The sequence below is a fragment of the Dunckerocampus dactyliophorus genome, chromosome 17 (genome assembly GCF_027744805.1).
Source record: "Dunckerocampus dactyliophorus isolate RoL2022-P2 chromosome 17, RoL_Ddac_1.1, whole genome shotgun sequence".
Taxonomy (NCBI): Eukaryota; Metazoa; Chordata; class Actinopteri; order Syngnathiformes; family Syngnathidae; genus Dunckerocampus; species Dunckerocampus dactyliophorus.
In genome coordinates, this window is record NC_072835.1 from 3916019 (window position 1) to 3936619 (window position 20601).

The following is a 20601-nucleotide window of genomic DNA, read 5'->3' on the forward strand; positions in this document are numbered from 1 at the left end:
GTACTACTACTAACAGTACTACCATTAACAGTACTACTATTAATAGTACTGCCATTACCAGTACTACCATTAACAGTACCACCATTAACAGTACTACCATTAACAGTACTGCCATTAACAGTACCACCATTAAGAGTACTGCCATTAACAGTACTACCATTAACAGTACCACCATTAACAGTAACAGTACTACCATTAACAGTACTGCCATTAACAGTACTGCCATTACCAGTACTACCATTAACAGTACTACTACTAACAGTACTACCATTAACAGTACTACTATTAATAGTACTGCCATTACCAGTACTACCATTAACAGTACCACCATTAACAGTACTACCATTAACAGTACTGCCATTAACAGTACCACCATTAAGAGTACTGCCATTAACAGTACTACCATTAACAGTACCACCATTAACAGTAACAGTACTACCATTAACAGTACTGCCATTAACAGTACTGCCATTACCAGTACTACCATTAACAGTACTACCATTAACAGTACCACCATTAACAGTACTACCATGAACAGTACTGCCATTAACACTACTACCATTAACAGTACTACCATTAACAGTACTACCATTACCAGTACTACCATTAATAGTACTACCATTACCAGTACTACCATTAACAGTACTACCATCTAACATAACATAACGGGGGGGGGGGGTAGTCCTATTATTGTAGTCACCTGAATTAGCATCAGTCATGCTACTCAGAAAGCACTGAGCAAACTCCTGGGACGCCATATTTGTTTTTGTTTGTACGCTGGAGCGCATTGCAGCGAAGGCCAGCGACGTGTCTGCAATCAGCAGCGTCTGCTCTGACCAATGTGAGGCAGCGCTGCCATTTGCTTTCTGGGCCACGGGTGGAAAATTGCACTGTGACTGAAACAGCAAAAGAAATCACGATATCATGAATAGCACCGATTTCTTTTTTTTACATTTCCTTCTGTCGGACCCGTCCTCCAGGCCGTCCTCCAGGCCGTCCTCCAGGCCGTCCTCCAGGCCGTCCTCCAGGCCGTCCTTGCTGGTAAATCCACTTGTGGCCGCCGACAGTTGAAAAGCTCGGGGTTGATTGGAAGACGTGAATCACACCGCCTGATTTACCGTCATCGCTCTAACTTGTCCCGCTAACTTCCACCGTCCTCGCAAGAAGAGTCCAGTATTCCGAAAGACAGACTTCCTTCTTTCCTGGCACGTCGTGTCTGCACCCAGCAAACGCCATCATGGATCCTCATCAGGCGAAAGTGTTGATGAGTGTTGAAAGTGACGCGTTTAACACATCAGAGCCCGCATGCTGCGACTCCTCGTGCCTGCCAGAGAAAACTCTGACTCTTTTACCCTGCAGCAGAACCAAGAGCATCGGGTCGCTTGTTTGGTGCCTCGTTTCTTATTCATTTGTTCCGAAAGGTCAGACGGAAAACAAACTGTCGGAAGAGCGGGGCGCTGGAAAATGGAGGTTTGAGTGTGTGACTGTACCGTGTGTATAAAAGAAGCCTTCAAGCTGGCCTGCAGGCCACAGCATCGAAAATAAACCCTGCAGATAAAAGCCCTTCCCCCTCCTCCTCCCTTTCTTACCTGACCGTCAGGACTTTCATCTTTCGCCGTGTTTGCACTCGCTCGCTGGCTTGTGGTGCCGCTCAGGCACGCGATTACGCTAACGGAGGGCACGTGTGGCGGATGCCGCTGCAATTTCTTTGACTTTGTGGACGGTTTCCAATTTGATTTCAAGTGTTTTTTTTTATCGCGCAAGGTGGCAGCTGTCATAACTCGCGAGGGGAGCGATCGCACTGATTCACAGGTACGGGTTTATGACGCTCGCGGGTGGCCCAGCATGCGGTGGTGTTTGACTTTTGGATTATTTAGAGGTTTTGTATTCCGTTTGGATTACGAAATGTGTCGCTTATCTTTGAGAACTCGTGAGGAGCGATTGCATCAATTCAAAGATGTGGCTTTAGCACGCACGCAAACGTGCGCCAGGGTGCCGTGGGGGTTCGACGTTTGGGTTACGGTGTTCCCTCGCTATAACGCAGTTCGCTATGACACAGATTTTTTTTTGTGTGCAATTTTGTACAGTGTAGCATGCTTTTTGTCTGTTTTTACAGCGTATGAAGGCGTTGTGTTCTGCGTCCTGATTGGCTAAGGGACTGTAGACCATCAATCAATCTCCTGCATGGCATGTGTCCCGTACAGTGCAGAATGCGCTCAGCTTGCCTAATTTACATAATTGTTCGATCGCTAGCAGTGTGGCTCTTTAGTGCTGCATGTTTTCTCCCTCTGCACCGACAAAGGCACCTGCAGTTGCACCCAAAAGGCAGTTGAAGATGCTAACCATTGCACAAAAAGTTGGAATTGCGGACATGCTGAAGGAAGGTAGAACTTACGCAGCTGTAGGGCGCCATGACGGAATAAATGAATGTTCGGTTCGTACCATCAAGAAGGAGGAAAATAACATAAGGACGACAGCAGCAATACATTTGAACAAGGATGCAAAAAGGGCTTTAACTGTCCGCAACAAGACCACGGAGAGGCCGCCTCTGCGGATGCCGGGTCAGAGGCAAACATGAGCAAATTTAAAGCCATCAGCGAGGAAGCGGAATATAAGCCTGAACACGTTTTTAAAAAGGATGAGGCTTATTTTGGAAACACTACATCGCTGATGCAGCCCATCGACCAAGGCGTGATCCGCTCTATTCAGGCCCTTTATATGCGCATCATATATACTTTCTCATGTCTGAGAAGAGTGTATAAAGTGTGTGGTGAGGGGTTTTACAGCCTTAAAACATACATAATAAACGGAAAAACATATCCTGTAAACGGAAAAACATATATAATAAACAAAAAAAACATGTAAACAAAAAACATATTCTGTAAACGAAAAAAGCACGTATGTTAAATGACAAAACATATCCTGTACACGAAAAAATACATAATGAATGAAAAAACATATAAAGAACCAAAAAACATGTTCTGTAAATGAAAAAACATGCACTGTAAACGAAAAAAAAACATATATAATAAATAAAAAAACATACAATGAACAAAAAAACATATATAAAAACGGAAAAAAATCAACTTCTACCACACGGATTTCACTTAACACTGTTTTTTTTTTTTGGAACCTAACCCCCGCGTTAAACGAGGGAACACCGTATTTGGAGTCTGATTATTTTACTCCTATGAAGAAATGTGAGGTTATCATTAAGAACGTGCGAGGAGCGATCGCATTCATCAAATCACACATCTTTATTACACACACAAGTGGAGCTGCGGGTGAGCAAGCGCAAGAAACGGATTATCTGGAGTCTTTCCATCCATCCATCCTTTTTCTATGCCACTTATCCTCACTAGGATCGCGGGGGTATGCTGGAGCCTATCCCAGCTGACTTTGGGCGAGAGGCGGGGTACACCCTGGACTGGTCTATTTTTAGTCTTTGAGTGTTTTATTTATTTTATGAACTGTGTCGGTTATCACGATGAACTTGCGAGGAGCGATCGCATTCAATCGCATCTGTATTAACACACGGGTGCAGTCGCGGGTAAGCAAGTGGGTATGACTCTTGGATTATTTTGTGTCTTTCTATTTTATTTCTATTATGAAATGCGTCAGTTATTTTTAAGAACTTGTGAGGAGCGATTGCATCAGCTCAAAGACATACACACACATAGTCAGGGGTGAGGGAGGGCGCCGTGGGGGTTTGACTTTTCGATTATTTTGAGCCTGGGTACTTTATTGCTATTATGAAATGTGTTGGCTATCATCAAGAACTTGCGAGGAGCGATCGCATTACAGTCCTCCTATGACACGCGCGCTGTACCGTCTGTTAGCTCTGCTGGGGCACTTCCTCCGTTGCCCCTCATGCTGATTAGACACAGAAGCTCCAGCTTATAAGACACAAAGTCGAGTTTCTCGCCGAGACGACGACCACGTTTGCAAACTTAGCACCTTAGCGCGAGCGCGTGACCTCGGCGCCAACAGCAACAAGGTCGCCGGGGCTCAGATGCCGTGTGACTCGCGGCCAGATGGGACATTTGACACTCGATCGGTGTCTCTGTCATCCATCTGCAGTGTGGAGGACGTGTGCGGCGCGTTCTTTAATCAGAGTGAGTGCCTCCACCCAACTTTTTGCTCCACATTCCAAACTTTCACCTGACACCTTGAAATATTTATCACCTCGTCTCAAGACGACTTTTGTTTCCTCATCTGTCAGTCCGAACTTCCTGATGTCGGAGTAAGTTCCAATTAGAGGATCTGTTTTTAATTGTCCTGAAGAAGAGTCCTGCTTATTCTGTTTGATTTGCTTGTTAGTTCATTGATGAGAGAACGACTTCCTGGACTTCACTGTCGTTTGGGCCAAAAGGGAGGAAAGCGATTCCATTTGGGCCGCGTCCAAAATAAGCTGGCAGAACATTACTTTGCTTAACGTTTCGGACTTCCGATGTTTCTTAATTGAATTGCATGAATTAGTGATGGATGCTCAGCTAAACATCCTTTTTTAGAAAGAACAAGTTAGTGGAGAATGGCTCAACAGCACCTCCGCTGGTTGCAGATGAGCACTGCACTCCATTTTCACTGGCTTCCTGCGAGGCGTGATCAACGTTACATTCAACACAAACGGCTTTTGGCAGACTTTATGATAACACTGCGGGCAGGCTTCTCTATTTAAATTAGGAAATATTTGCATATGTATTTCTATGTTTAGTGTATATTTGATAAAAATATGTATTATTATTTCACATTCATTTGACTTTTTTGCCATATGGAGATGGATATATTATAAAAACCGAGGGCAGGCTTTTTTATTTCAATTAGAAAATGTGTGCATATTTATTTCTATATTTAGTGTATATTTTATATTTGTTAAAATATAATTTTCTAAATTCACATTTATTTTATTTTTTTGCCATACAAGGATGGCTTTATGATAAAATTCAATGGCAGACATTTAAAAAAATTAAAATGAGAAAATATTTGCATATTTATTGTATGTCCATATTTGGTGTATATTTTGTAATTGTTAAAATATCCATAATTATTTTACATATATTTTTATTTTTTGACATGAGAATCATAATATGACAAAACCCAAGGGGAGACTTTTTTTTTTATTATTTTGAATTAGAAAATGTTTGCATATTTATTTCTAGATTTAATGTATATTTTCTATTTGTTCACATATTCATTATTATTTCACATTTATTGAACTATTTTGCCATACAAGGATGGTGATATCATAAAACCCACAGGCAGGCTGTTTTATTTCAATTAGAACATATTTGCATATTTATGTGTCTATTTAATATATATATATATGTATATTATTATTGTTATTATTATCATTATTATTTTACATGCATTTACATACATATAAATTTAAATATTTTAATTTCTTATAATATTTATTACTATTTCACATTTATTGCCATATGAAGATTGCTTTATTATAAAAAACCAAGGGTATATTTATCGTGTGTTTTTTGTTTATTAACCAAGCTTATGTTGCAAATTTTCAGGTACAATTTTACAAATATGTAAAAAAAACCAAAAAAAAACAATAAACAAAAAAGGAAAAAAAACACTAAATAAATAATAACAATAAATAAATTGTAAAACAAAACACAAATGTATTCACTGTACAATATGTTAAATAGTATAAAAATAATAATACAAATAAAATAGTATAAAAAAATACAAATGGTGGTTAACTTAATTTTAACTCAAATTGATACGCTCATAAAAATGTATTTTTGTAGACTTGTTGCCAGGCAGACTTCATGAGTCATGAGCTGGCCCTTAGGCCAATGAAGGAAACAGACACGCCCACTTGTTTGCTTGAATAGAATATGATTTGCTGCCGCCATCTTGATGGAGGTAAAGCCAGGAGTGTTTTGCTTGAGGAGATTTATCTTGGAAGAGAACATCATGTCACCCGATGCCTGATGAAGGAGCTCAAGTAGAACATTATGTGTCGTTATTATTTATACACATACACAGGTGTATATTTATTAGCTTTTTTCACCCCATCAGAACATGCTTCCGTTTATAGGGAAGGCTGAAAGCTTTTTGGTTAGTGCTGATGAAAGACGCCAAATGGCTTTCAAGTAGAAGTAGAATTATACGCGCCACATTCATCTTTATGGAACTTTTAACATTTAAAGTAAAAAAAAAAAAAAACACTTTTTGGGGGAATTTTGCCCATCATCCACAAACTTTATGTGAGACATGAACATGTCTTTCTCTTCTCTGTGCGTTCTAAAGATATAAAAACAGATAAAAAGATAATGCACGTAATGGGACATACCTATTCCACTATGAAAACACCTCTAAAAACCTCCAGCAAGGTTTGATGTCCATGCTGTGACCTTGTAGTAACAGGTACATTCATGTTAACATGTAATACTTGCAGTATTTTGCCATATTTTGGTCCTTGTAAGCATTACTTCCTTGCTGGGCACATTGACTTCACATAGCGACACAGAAAAGGAGGCTACACTTTTAATAATTTGAATGTCACTCTCGCTTGGGGAATATTAATATTACAGTATATCACATTATATGTATATCACATTATATGTAAATGGAGCTTTGTTGGCGCTTTTTGGAGTATTTTTCAGAAGGCTTTTAATGGCGGAATAAGTGTTTCCCATTACGTGCGTTCTTAGCTGCCTCGGAGCACTGCAATGATGTCAGCCTCCCTCTGGGCTCCTCTTGATCCCTCCGGTGGACAGAGGCGGCACTGCAGCGCCACCCATCCATTTTCTATGACGCTTTTCCTCCAATGAAATGCTTTGCGCAGACGAAATGCATGATGGGAAAACGTTAAAATAGTTCTTTTTCGTTTTGTAAAAATGTTTGGTACTATAATTCCTAGCTACCGTTTGATTGTTAAGTTGCTGTGTGATGAGTTTAGCCGGCAGTTATATTGAGTAATAACCTCCTGCAATTCCCAATGGGTCGGCAAGCTCGTCGTGAGTTTTTTTTCATAGCTCATGATTGGCTGCCTGGTCCTGACGGGCTCATGCGCACCACGATATGCCACTTTATGTCATTTTATGACGTGGACATGTGCTGCTTACAGTCCGGTGCGACTTATATACAGTATGTACAAATATGTTTTTACTTCTAAATTTAGAGGGTGCAGCTTACACACCGGGGAATTACGGTAAAAAAATCATACAGTGTAAAAGAACATAAAAAATATACAGTAATAAAAAAAACAGCCAAAAATTCCGCACTCTTGTAATTCCTTTTGTACTTTTTCATGCTGTTATTTCACAGTGCAGTGCTTCATCTCTTACATGATTGAAATGAATGACTTCTTAATGGTTTTTAGACGCATTCTTCTGCTTGAGTAACATTTCATTGTCTGTTTTGTTCCCTCTATCGTCAGCTTCTGTGTGTTTTTCCACACTATGATGCCGAAAATGTGCCTGTGACGCGACAACGAGGGGTTTCCCTTCGGCATCCTGACAAGAACCTTTAATCACGCTGTGCTCCTAATAACCTCGTTTCCTTACATGTTCTCCTTCCTCCGCCTCCTCCTCGTCCTCCTGCATGGCTTGTGTGCCCACTAGGAACTTCCGGAAGCATCTTCGGATGGTGGGCAGCAGGAGGATTAAAGCGCAGAGTGAGTCAGACGTTTGTGTGGTTGAAGTGCAAATTTGTTGTTCACCTCGCCTTCATTTGTGTGTGCCTTTTGTTCACGGCTGCTTTCAGTGTGAGGCTGCAGATGTTTTCATGCCACCTCCTGGCTTTATGTGTCTTTTATATATATTATATGTGTGTGTGTGTGTGTGTGTGTGTGTGTGTGTGTCCACCCTGTAGGTGGTCTTTCCTGTGGCTTTGCTTCCAGCGTTTGTCTTTTAAGACTTGAAGACCTATTGTTGAGAACAGATGGTTAGTCATGAAGGATGTGAGCGTATTGTGCGCTTTTACTGTAACTTATGCAGTGAAAGTCATGAAGGTCTCATTTCTTTGGAGTCGTCCAACAAGGAACGCATCATTGCTGATTTAGGGAAAGTATGGCGATTATGATTCATGTGCATTTGCCGCAACAGGGAATGAAGAAAACTTTTCCTTGTCCTACTTTCAAAATGTGTGTTTTCGTTCCTTGTAGTTTGTTAATTTACTCAACTGCAGAGAGTACCAGGTGTCTATTAGGCGTCTAATCCTAACCTTCATTGGTGGAAGGTGTAGGTTTGTGTTTTCACAGCGGACGCCATTTGTGCATTTGCATCGGCCTTTGCTCGTGCGCGTTTCAGGTCATTTGTCCAATCTATAGCGTGTGTGTGCATGTGTGTGTGACAATCTCTCCACCCCCCGCCTGCACTGTAGCGTTTGCTGAGCGTAGATCGAAGAGTTTCAGCCGCTCCTGGAGTGACCCCACCCCTGTCAAGACTGACTCTCCCCATGAGCCCAGAGACAGTGAGTTCTCTTTCTCTCTCTCTCTCTCACACACACACACACACATGCACAAACGCACACAGACACACACACACGCACACACACACACACGCACACACACATCGCTAGGTCAAAAGCAGATCTGTGTGCTGATGACAACAAAAAATAACTGCTGTAACTCTACTGCTAAATAACTCTACTGCTGAATTACAGTAATACAACGAAATGTCATTTATTTACACCCCTGCCTAACCCTAACCCCAACCCTAACCCCAACCCTAACAAAGGCCATTACCCCAACCCTAATCCTAACCTTAAAGCCAACCAAAACCAAAACTCTTACCCAAAACAAAATCCACAAGCTAACCTAACCTAAACCCGAATCAAAACCTAACCCCAACCCTAAAGCTTAACCCTAACCGAAGCCCTGTTCTTTACCCAATAACAACCCTAAACCCAAAGCTAACCCTAACCAAAACCCCAATTTTAATCCTAACCATAACTCAGACACTCACCAAAGCCCTATCCTTTACCTAATCAAAACCCTACCTCTAAAGCCAACCCAAACCAAAACACCAACCCCAACCAAAAAACTAATTGTAATCCAAACCAAAACTCAAACTCTGCCTGTAATCCTAACCCTAAAACTAGCCAAAACCCTAACCCAAAACAAAGCCCACAAGCTAAACCTAAACCCTAACCCCAAACAAAACCTAACCCCAACCCTAACCAAAACCCTACCATTTACCCAATCAAAACCCTAACCCTAAAGCTAATTCTAGCCAAAACTCCAACCCCAACCAAAACCCTTATCCTAATCCTAACCAGAATTCAAACCCTAATGCTAATCAAAACCCTAGCCCTACCCGGAACCCTAATCAAAACTCTATCCTTGACCCAATGAAAACCCTACCTCTAAAGCTAACCCTAACCAAAACCTTACCCTTTACCCAATCAAAACCCAACCGTAACCATTACTCAAACCCTAACCCTAATCAAAGCCCTAGCCACAACTTGAACCCCAACCCTCATCAAAACTCCAACCCCAACCAAGACCCTAATCCTAAACCTAACCATAACCAGGGTATCCACAAGGTTTTTTAAAAAATCCAAGAATTGCAATTTAAGTCCTTAAAATGTCTAAAATTATCTTAAAATGTCCTAAACTGTTTGAAATACGATTTTGAAAGGTCTTAAACATGTTTTAATGTTACTTTTATCGTTTGCTTTGGAATGTTTGGATTTTTGAGGAAGCTATGACATAGAATACGTACAAAACGGAAACAAACCGCGCATCTACAATTTCCGTTCATGTCGTTTGCCAGTATGGATGTGAAATGGGTCTCAAATTGAAGTCGTTAAGCTCTTTAAAAGTCCTACGTTAGACTTGTTGAAACCTGCAGAAACCCTGATAACTCAAACCCTAACCCTAACCAAAACACTAGCCCGAACCAAAACCCCAAACCAACCCCAACCCTAAACCATCCGTGTATGAAAAGTAATATTTGAACAAGTGTAGCTGGTGGCATATACGGTAGATGACATCGTGTTGCCAAGGGTCCCTGAACACATCACACACACAAACAGCCCCCCAGAGTCCAACTCGCTGTCTCTGCTGTCCAATCTGAGCGTGTCTGTCTTGCAATCTTCCAAAGAGTCCAACCTTGTGCTGCTCTTTCTGTGAGTATGTCTCGCTCAGCCCATGTACTTGTGTGTTGGAGTGATGAACGCGGGGGTGTGCAATATCAACGTAAGACTGCTGGCATGAGGCGCATGTGGTCGTTTGGTGTCTTTGTGCTTTTCTGTTTTGTCCTCACGTCCATCTTCAGAGTGAGATCAGTGTGCTGTTGACCATCTGATGTGCCTTTCCTGAAGAAAAGCTCTTTGTATGCTGAGAAGAATGTTGGTGCTCGAGCTTACTTGTCATTCTGTCTCCCGTCTTCTCGTCCTGAAAGCGATACCCTACGTGTGTTTGTGTCCTCTAACTCTTCTACCCCTCAGCTGCATGCAAAAGGGGGAAAATGGATCAACATTTGCACCTCTACTGTGTTGCCTGTGCTTTTATTTTCCTGACAAATACACCGCATGGTGGCGCTGTTTTTAAACCACTAAGTTTGCCCCTTCCATTTGTCAAATTGACTTGAAGGTTCTCACACAACTCTACAGAACAGCCACGGGAACGTGAGGGTAGGGGTGGCCAAAGGTTTTTCCAGCAAGGGCCACATAGTGAAAAATGAAAGGTTGCAACACGTGTAGATATGCTAACATGTTAGCGTTATTATATATATTACGTTATTATATTATATATAAGCCTATTTTTAATATCAACTTCACTCTTTGCTCTTTCCCCCCCGTTTTTTCTGTTGTTTTTTTGTTTTCATTTTCCAAATATTTCAACATTCTTCTTAAATAATCTTCATACATTTTCATTTTGCAATACTATGACTTTATTCCCATAATATTATAACTTTTTCAACAAGCTAATTTTCCAAAAATAACAACTTTATTTTGTTTTGTTTGTTTCTCACATTTTCACAACTTTTAAAGTTAAGCATATTTTTTTCTTTAGTATTTCAAACCCAGTGCGACATTAATGGTGTTATTTTTATTATTGTAAAATTGCAACCTTTTTTCTCGTTAGAATACGACATTTTTCACAGCAGTTTTTTTTCCATTGCTGCTGTTTTTTCCCAACTATTTCAACTTTCTTCTTGTTCATTTTCTTATAGTAATTATGATTATATTGCTATAATATTTTTACTTTTTTCCCATAATATATTCATCTTCCAGAACCAAATTTGTTTTACTTTGTTTTTGTCATAATACTGCAACTTAAAAAAAACAGATGATTTAATATTTCAACTCTACGCTTCTACTATGATGGTATTTTTCCTCATAATTTTTCGAGTTTATTCTTGTAAAAAACTTTTTTCTCGTTAGAATCCAACTTTTTTTCTCTTAATATTTAGACTTTATTCTCCTAAAATTACAGCTGTTTTTTCCATTGCTGTTTTTTTCTTAAACTTCTCAAGTGTTTCAACTTTTTTCTTGTAAAGCTTCTCGTAATTCTGATTTCAGTTGCATAATATTTGGATTTATTCACATATCATAACTTTTTCCACAACCTATTTTCCAAAAATTAGAACTTTACTTGTTCTTGTGTTTGTTTCTCATAACATCCCAACTTTAAAGAAATAACATCTTTTTCTTTAATATTTCTAAAAATGGCATCATTTTTACGTGCATTTACGTCATTTTTATATTACAACTTTTTCTCTCTTAGATTGCAACTTTTTTCTGGTAATTTTTTGACATGTTTTTGTAAAATTACTGCTTTTTTTATTTGTGCTGGGTGTTATTTGGTGGTTTTTTTTTTTATTTTCTTGTTAAATTATATTTTTAAAAAGTGCTGCTGGCCAATAAAAAAAAAACAACCTTTGGACACGTCTGTGTTAAGGTGTTTATTGGTATCACCATGCAAAAACAAGCTGGAAATGATGTGCTAAAGGTATGGAATATTAATAACTGATGCTGGTTGTGATGTGCAGTGGAGCCCCGCTTTTTGCTCATGTTCATTTTGATCGAGACGCCCATAAAAATGTATACTTTTAACACACGGCTCACAGATAACACAGAAATACAACTCGTGCTCGTGTGTGTCACTGTTCCGGTGCTAGTAGGGGAGCAGAATGGGTGGCGGACAGGAAGTGACGAGTTGAGTTTTAGCTTGTAATCTGTCACAGCCGCAACAGTAGCCCATGTTATTATGATGATGATTATTATGGTATTGTGAGATATGTGAGATCATTGGAACCTGCAATAAAACCCTGTTGCTCCGGGGATCAAACTATTGCTGACACTTAGTGACCAATGTTGAATACTACAATTTGAATGCTTCTTCTGAATGCCTTATATTTGTATTTTACTTCAATTAGCCATTTGAGGCTTAAATATGCATATTTTATGTAATAATAGGCTGTGTGAAACAACATGATTTATTAATGAACGCATGTTTGAAAACCCTGATAGCGTTGAAGCTGCAAATTCACAAAGTGATGTGGCGAGGGGCGGCTGCGTTTTGGTTTTTGCATCCATCGCTTTCTGCCTAGGGAAAAAAACATTTAGAGGTTTTTTTTGGAGATAATTCTTCTGGCAGCTGCCATTTCTTCCCATGGCTTCCATCAATCACTACAGCAGCTTCCCCTCCAGCCTCCCTCAACTTACATGCAAGATTTGTTTTTGTTTTTTGAATGTTGAAGCTCACCGGTGCGCGTCGTCTCTCCTTCAAGGTGGAGACCTGCAGACATCCTGCGGCACTATGGACGAGGGCGGCGTCGATGACTCAGCCGACTGGGAGGAGGAGAGGGAGATGGAGCGGCTCGCCTGCGAGGGAGACGACTTTGTACCTCCCAAGATCATGGTGAGGCACCCCGAATGAGGCGGCGTTATGCGAGAGTTCCCGCTGACCCGTCGTCTACTTCTCCTTTAGCTGATCTCCTCCAAGGTCCCCAAGGCGGAGTACGTGCCCACCATCATCCGCAGGGACGACCCCTCCATCATCCCCATCCTCTACGTGAGTCAAATAAATATCAATCTGGACAGATTTGATATGAACCCGGTCATGTCTCTGTTTTGTCTCTTCCTTCTTAGGACCACGAACATGCAACCTTTGATGACATTTTGGGTGAGTCACTGTTCAGAATTCAATGAAACCTCCCCTAAGGCGTCCCTCAGGGTTCTTTCCCGGAGCCAATGGCGTTTTCTCTTCTTCACACCACTTCTCTGACGGCTTGGCTGATGATACTTTCGTCTACCTTTGCCTCACCTTGTGTGATTGACACATCGAAGGATGCAGAGATACTTCAAAGATGTCAGTCCGCGCATAAAGACGTCAAAAACAAACCCCAGGCTACCACCTTCACGCTTGCTTTCGTTTACTTCACCGTCAGAACAGCCGCAGATTTCATGTCTTTTTGATGTTGGAAAAAAAATACATTTCTGATCGATTTAGTGTCTTTTAAAACGCTTTCACTTTTCGTGCTACGCAAACAGTCCCGATGTTTTCATAACCTGGACGCATTTTGGAGTTGTGAATTTTTAAGAAAGTAGTACAAGCTGTAAGAAGTTACAATATGAAGAGTTCACTTGCAAAAACAGATGCAGCGCTAACGAAAAACTGAAAAACCCCCCTAAAACGGAAGCAATTTTTCCTGTTGGAAAAAGTGCAAATCCAATTAATCTGTTCCAGACACCCAAAAATATGAACAAAAAATACATTTGATAGAGAATATTGTTGATTTGCAGAAAAAAATGCAAAAATACATAATATATAATAAAAAAATACATATATTATGTATAACATTACATTATAATTAATATAATTACTATTATAAATATTATTGAATTATGAATTAAATGTTACATTTTGGGGCAAAATACATTATACCGAGAATTATTATAGATTTATGTGCAGAAAACAATACTAAATAATAATAATAATATAATATATAATAATAATAATATAATAATATAATATAATAAATAATAATAAATAATAAATAGTAGAATATAAACAAATAATAAATATATTATTCATAATGTATCATATTAAATAGTGAACATTAAAATTGCAAACAAGTTTTATTAAATTATGAATTAATTTATAAAAAATATTTTGGTGAAAGTTTTTGTTGAAAACAGAATCACATGAAAATTAGAGCATCCAAAAAGCGAGGTTTGACTGTATACTTCCACCGAGGGCCGCATACTGAAAAAACAAAAATACAGGGGGACACTTTGATATATATATTTTTTTTATTGTGTGAAAAGGCTAAGAAAGCTCTTTTGCGTTTTTATTTTTATATTTATTTGTTGTATTAGCTTTGTGTCATTATGCATTATTACTATGAACATTTCCGCATTTTGTCTTCACTTTCTGCCTTCTTGCTTTATTTTTCCTTTTTGTTGGTTTGTTTAATTTTATTTCTCCATTGTCTCATGGCCCGCAATTTGGACACCCCTGGTATGAAAATATGAACCCCATTTAAATAAATGACATGTGTGGCGCCCCCTATGGGTTGTGGCTTGTATAGGTAACTTTAAAAACGTTCTGATCATTTGGACCAATGATGGATGACTTACGATTGGGCTCAGCACCGTCACATTACAGCATGTGTTTTGTAAAGCGAATCGAGCTGTGCGAGAGATCTCAAGTCAGTCTGCCTCATAGTGGGCGGGTTCAGGTGTAGAAGTTAGCAAGTTAGCTTACACAAACAAATACAGTAGATTCCCGCTGTTGACAAATGGTGCAAATAATGGAGACAGCCACAAAATAGTTAAGACAGTGGAATCAAGCCTGGGCTGTCTATGGCGCTGGCTCGCCGTGCAACCAAAAATAACACACACATACTTGCAACACAATGCTACTTTATACTCATTTATAACCCGCAAGGCTTGCTGGGTAAGGGAAGCATGTGTGTGTGTGTGTGTGTGTGTGTGTGTGTGTGTGTGGGCTTCCTAGCGAATGCAGAATTGCAACAATGTATATGCCGTCTTGCAAATATCATTTTTTTAAATATCAACAAGTAAATAAAATGCCGTTAAGTAAAAATGTGGACATGCATGCATGCATTTCTACTTAAAAGGGTGTGCAGGATTAATTTGGCCCGCAATGAAGGAGGAATGACTTTTAATGGACTCTAGTGTCTCACAAATGAAAGTGTGTAATGGACAAACAAGCGCGCTCGACCTCCCTTGAGTTTGTAGCAGATAATCAACGGCACAGCTCACACGCTTATTGACGAGATGCCGATAAATAACGTACACAAACGCTCCGACGCGCATTCGTGGCCGCGTTTTCATTGAGCTGGCGTGCGTCACTGCTCTGGTCTCCACGGCGCGTCGTCGATTCCAGCGACACGCTGGTCAAGGTTTTCTCTCGACGCGTCAATCCAAGCTTTTTCTGTTTTTTCACAGAGGAGATCGAGAAGAAGCTCACAGCCTACAGGAGGGGAAGCAAGTTCTGGAGGATGCTCATCTTTTGTCAGGTGGGAACCACGCTGACAGCAAATAAGAAGAAGAAGAAGAAGCAATAGAGCTGCTTTAAATAGCTTTTGGCTGGTTTTTCTTTCTTAGGGGGGCCCTGGTCATCTCTACCTGCTGAAGAATAAAGTAGCAACCTTTGCAAAAGTGGAAAAGGAAGAGGACATGAGCCAGTGAGTTGTGGGACATTTCTTAACTCTAGTTCTGTCTATTAGGGCTTTTTTTCCGTCCCTTTTGTGTTTAGTCAGGGAACAAAATGCAAATTCAACATATTTAAAAATAACATGACACACCTGTCTACCCCCGTGAAGGAGGATTGGGGCCACACAGGAAACAAAATGAGTGGAAATTCCAGAAAAATGTGATACTTATTTAACTCATTCAATACCAAAGAGGTAGTTATACGTTTTTAGAAACCCGAAAGTCCAATCCCAACAATGTATTTATAGGTCTGTCACATTTTTTTGCGGGCGTGAGATAGAAAAAGGTGATGATGCAACTCTCCACTGATGGATTTCACTTCAGAGCAATTTTAAGCCACAAAGACGGCCACAAGGTGGCAGAAGTGCACTTGATAAGAGCTCGGCAGAGATCATGTGGACGGAAAAATCACACATGACAGGAAGGAGGATTAAGGGAGCGTGGAGGAGTGTAGCGTGCAGAAGGTCACGCATTGTAGGGACATTTTAACGCAAGCACACGCGCACACGCAAATGTGAAAATTGTAAATAGTTCTTGGTGTTATATTTGTAATAAATACTTATTTTGATGTCAAACAACCCCTTTTTTGGTCATAAAATGAAATAAAACATTAAATATATAAAATAAAATAAGAAAACTAAAAATGTTTAATTACATTTAAAAACAAATAAATGCTAATAAAATAAAAATAATTATAAATAAAAATACAATTACGATCCAAAAATGTGAATAAATAAATAAATAAATGCAATTAAAATGTACATACAAATAAAAGCAAATAAAATTTTACAAAATACAAATAAACACATTTTTTTAAAATAAAAAAGAGAATTTTTTTTTTTTTAAATTAAATAACAATAAAAAAAAAACTAAAATCCATCCATCCATCCATCTTCTATGCCGTTTATCCTCATTAGGGTCGCGGGTATGCTGGAGCCTATCCCAGCTGACTTCGGGCGACAGGCGGGGTACACCCTGGACTGGTCGCCAATCAATGGCAGGGCACATATAGACAAACAATCATTCATACTCACATTCATAGCTATGGACAATTTAGAGTCGCCAATTAACCTAACATGCATGTTTTTGGAATGTGGGAGGAAACCGGAGTACCCGGAGAAAACCCACACACACACGAGGAGAACATGCAAACTTCACTCAGAGATGACCAACGGAGATGCGAACCCAGATCTTCCCCATCTCCTGACTGTGTGGCCAACATGCTAACCACTAAAATACAATTCCATTAAATAAAAATGTTAAATAAAAATAGTACAATGCGATATCGGCTCACCCATATCTGTTTTCTGCCGATAATGTGATGATGATGTGTGCAGAGCGACAAGCTCAGTATGTCTGCAGTCTGGAATTATTTCCATGTTTGGAAATTTCGAATTGTAAGTAGTGTATTTCATTTGCAACGGGTGTAAAGTGTTTTGCTCTTCGTGTGTAAAGTGGATCCACCTTAATAGCAGTGCTGACTACTCAGGACCAATCACTCCGACTCGTTTAGCACTTTTTCCATAACTTGTATTGCATAATGTAGTGTTTGCCCTCTTTTACACGAGCGGTGTTTATTTGTGAAATTCATCCAGTGGAAGAAGCGTATGAGGTTGATGACACCACATGAGCTACACTACAAGTGCTGGACAATTTTGGTATATGGATAAGATAGACAGTATCGTCATCTGTAAATAATAAATAAAAAAGAAAACGAAGAAGAAGAAACAAAGCAATTTCATTTAAAAAAATTATGCTGAGGCTAAATTAAATCCAAAAGTCTTTCAAAGCTTTATTTTGCATGAGACGCTGGTGTTTCTAAGGATGACCACTGATTGCAGAAATGTTCTCTCTGGTCATTTGAGAGCAGTAGTAGTTTATAAAAGCACATAAAAGACACGTGCTTGTGTCTTTGGGTGTATTTCTTCAGGTTCTGGAGACGACTGAGCCGACTGATGAGTAAAGTCAACCCGGAGCCCAACCTCATCCACATCATGGGATGCTACGTCCTGGGGAACCCCAATGGAGAGAAGGTGGGAGCGCTAACACACAAAAACATTTGTAATTATGTTCTACATCGTTCCATTTTTGAAAGCGAACGGTAAATTAGCAAAATTGCATTTATTGTTCATGGTGCCCCCCCATGACGCGCTAGCTCTCGCTGTTCAGTCTTATTTCCAGAAGTGACATCATTGGGATGACACCTCTCAGCCAAAGCGAGTAAACAAACGCGTCTCGGGGTAGATCGTCCACTTGGTTCAGTATATCCTTCATCAAAATAGTCATGTCAAAACATTGTGTTGCTGCTGGATGTTCACAGTATCTGAGTGATACTCTACGTTTGTTTTCTTTTCCAAAAGAAGGTTTAAAGGGATAGTTGGGATATTTTGACACAAAGCTGTATGACATCCCCAGCAGCAGTGTAGTGCATCAACAGTGACTTACCCCAACACCGCCCCCACTCGGTCCCGTGAGCCCAGTTATAGTCTGGTTTCAGTGATGAGGAACATAGTTCCAGTTATTTGCTCAGGTCACTTAAGTCAAGAGTTTGCCTTCTCCAACAATATGCGTTTATATTTGCATCACAAAACAGTTGCCCCCCCCAAAAAAGTCAGACCCCTCAATCGCTCGCCGTTGCTTTCTCTCTTCCGTCGTATTAATGCGCGCTATTGCCTGTCCATTGTTGTGTATGTGATGAAGATGGCTGCAACGCACTTATGTATGTGTTCCACAGCGGATGAAGATCTTCATCACATACACAGAACAGACTAAGTCATGTCTTGTTTCGTAATGTCTTCTACACACTATTCCATGATAGCGACAAGGCTGTAAAGCATTATACATGTTATACAGGGTCAGGCAAAATGATCTGACACATTTGTAGGTTAAATAAAAGGCAAATAAAGTAAAGAAACAAGAAAGTGTTTTTATTTTGGAAAAGTACATATAATGCCATTCTGTTTTGTTATGTTTTAAAAATGAAATCAGTCAAATGGGATCCATTATTGTCCACACACTCAGTGCAGATCCAGTAGCTGTGAAGTCGGTAAGCCATAACAAGATGGTGTTTGGAGCTGCTACGCGATCATGGCTACCAAGATTGAAGTGCAAACGGAACGCTCGTTGTGTTGCAGTTACAGATTCGTTTGTTTTGATAAACGTTTCCACAATGAACTGAAAAATAAACGAAAAACAAGGGTATTATAAAGAAACAAAGCAAAATGGCATTATATGAAAAAAATGGCATTATACAGTATGTGCTTTTCGAAAATAAAAACACTTTTTTGTTTCTTTACTTTATTTGCCTTTTATTTAACCTACAAATGTGTCAGATCATTTTGCCTGACCCTGTATAAACATCTTTTCGCAGCGATATATATGTTTACTGTGGGGGGTGGCGGTAGCAGGGGGGCTGCCACGGCGAAGAAATCTAAAAATATCCATCTATGAAGACCCCATTATGCTCATCAAGAAGCATTTAAAACAATAATTGAAGGATAAGCAACTCCCGAGTTATTTCCACTTACCATTCTGTGGTTTGAAGGCGACCGATCTTCATCTCCACCCTTTATTTTTAAAATCACGAATATTAAAATCTGCCGATTTATAACATTTTCAAACTGCTAAAATAATGTATAAAGTTAACAATAACTTGTTACCCAAAAGCGTCATACAAGTATTACTCTAGAGAGGAGAAACATGATTTTAGAGGAAAATTACATTTAAAACATTTACATGCGACAACAACGCTGTAAAACCACAGCGTTTCTGTATGCGAAATTAAATTATGGAATGGATTGAGCAAGGAACTCAACCAATGTACAGAGATGAGCAAATTCAAAAAACAATACAAGCAGTTGATGTTTGCTAAATACAAGGCAGAAGAGTCCTGATTATTATACTTGTTTTTATTTTGTATTATTTATTATTACATTGAATATGGAATGCAGGAAGTGAATAATATGAACTGTACGAGATGTGGAATGGATGGGGGGTAGGATTAAATAAGCTCTGCTTCTTCCTACTCCTTTTGGACATGTGGAACTGTGAAAGGATGATTCATGAGACGTATTCCATTGTAACCTTCGTGTTCAAATAAACCAAACCAAACCAAACCAAACCATGTCTTAAGGCTTAAGTCCATGTTCTCTATTTCATCTCCAAATGTTTCTTTCTGCTTGAGAACTATTGACACATCGCTGAAATCTCCACTATAATCACTATAAACATCCTCTGTCTCGTACAGCACCGTGTTTGTGTAGCTGAGTGATAGTACTCCGATGATGTCACTTGCGGAAATGAGGCTGAACTGCGAGAGCTAGCTCGTCATGGCTGGCGCCATAAACTATAAATGTTGTTTTTGCAAATTTACCGTTTGCTTTATAAAATGGAACAATGTAGAACATAATTACAAATAGGCCTGTCACGATAACAAATTATCGGCGATAAGCGATATTTTTTGAGACCATGTTTTCATGAGAGGTGTAATTCACATTTGAACCACTAGATGATACTTAAGTATTGAATGGTTGCATTTCTTTTGCAATGTAGCGAATGACATTGTCTGTGAGCGCGCAGCATTTTGCACTGTTTTGTTTTTATGTACCTTGCCGACCAAACGCCTCAGTAAACGTTGACTGTTGGGACGAAGGCTCCGCTGCCTGAGGCACCTCCATCAGTAGATTTGAGAAGACTGTCCGTGTCGGTCGTCGGTGTTCATGCGCTTACCTTCTTCATTCTGTTTAAAACCAAAAATATTCGCACACAGCCGACAGCCCCATGTGGCATTCGCCTCAGAAACCGTCGCTTCTGTGCCTTCATTCATGTTAGCGTATGCTGCCTCAGGAGGCTAACTGCTAACACTGTATCCACTCTCTAGCAGCCCCGCCTCCACAAAGAGGCTGAATGACATGAGGGCCCACTCTTTCCATTCATTCCACTACA

At 39.7% G+C, this 20601-nt stretch overlaps 1 protein-coding gene across 1 annotated transcript in view; it reads left to right on the forward strand.

Moving 5' to 3' along the window:
• The window catches only part of nsmfa (NMDA receptor synaptonuclear signaling and neuronal migration factor a), a 44652-nt gene that overhangs the window by 19993 nt on the left and 4058 nt on the right, over nt 1–20601 (forward strand). Inside the window, 8 exon segments of the mRNA XM_054758156.1 lie at nt 7587–7639; nt 8347–8436; nt 12705–12835; nt 12905–12988; nt 13066–13099; nt 15391–15461; nt 15550–15629; nt 17588–17690. Of these exon segments, the coding sequence (XP_054614131.1) occupies nt 7587–7639; nt 8347–8436; nt 12705–12835; nt 12905–12988; nt 13066–13099; nt 15391–15461; nt 15550–15629; nt 17588–17690 (646 nt within the window).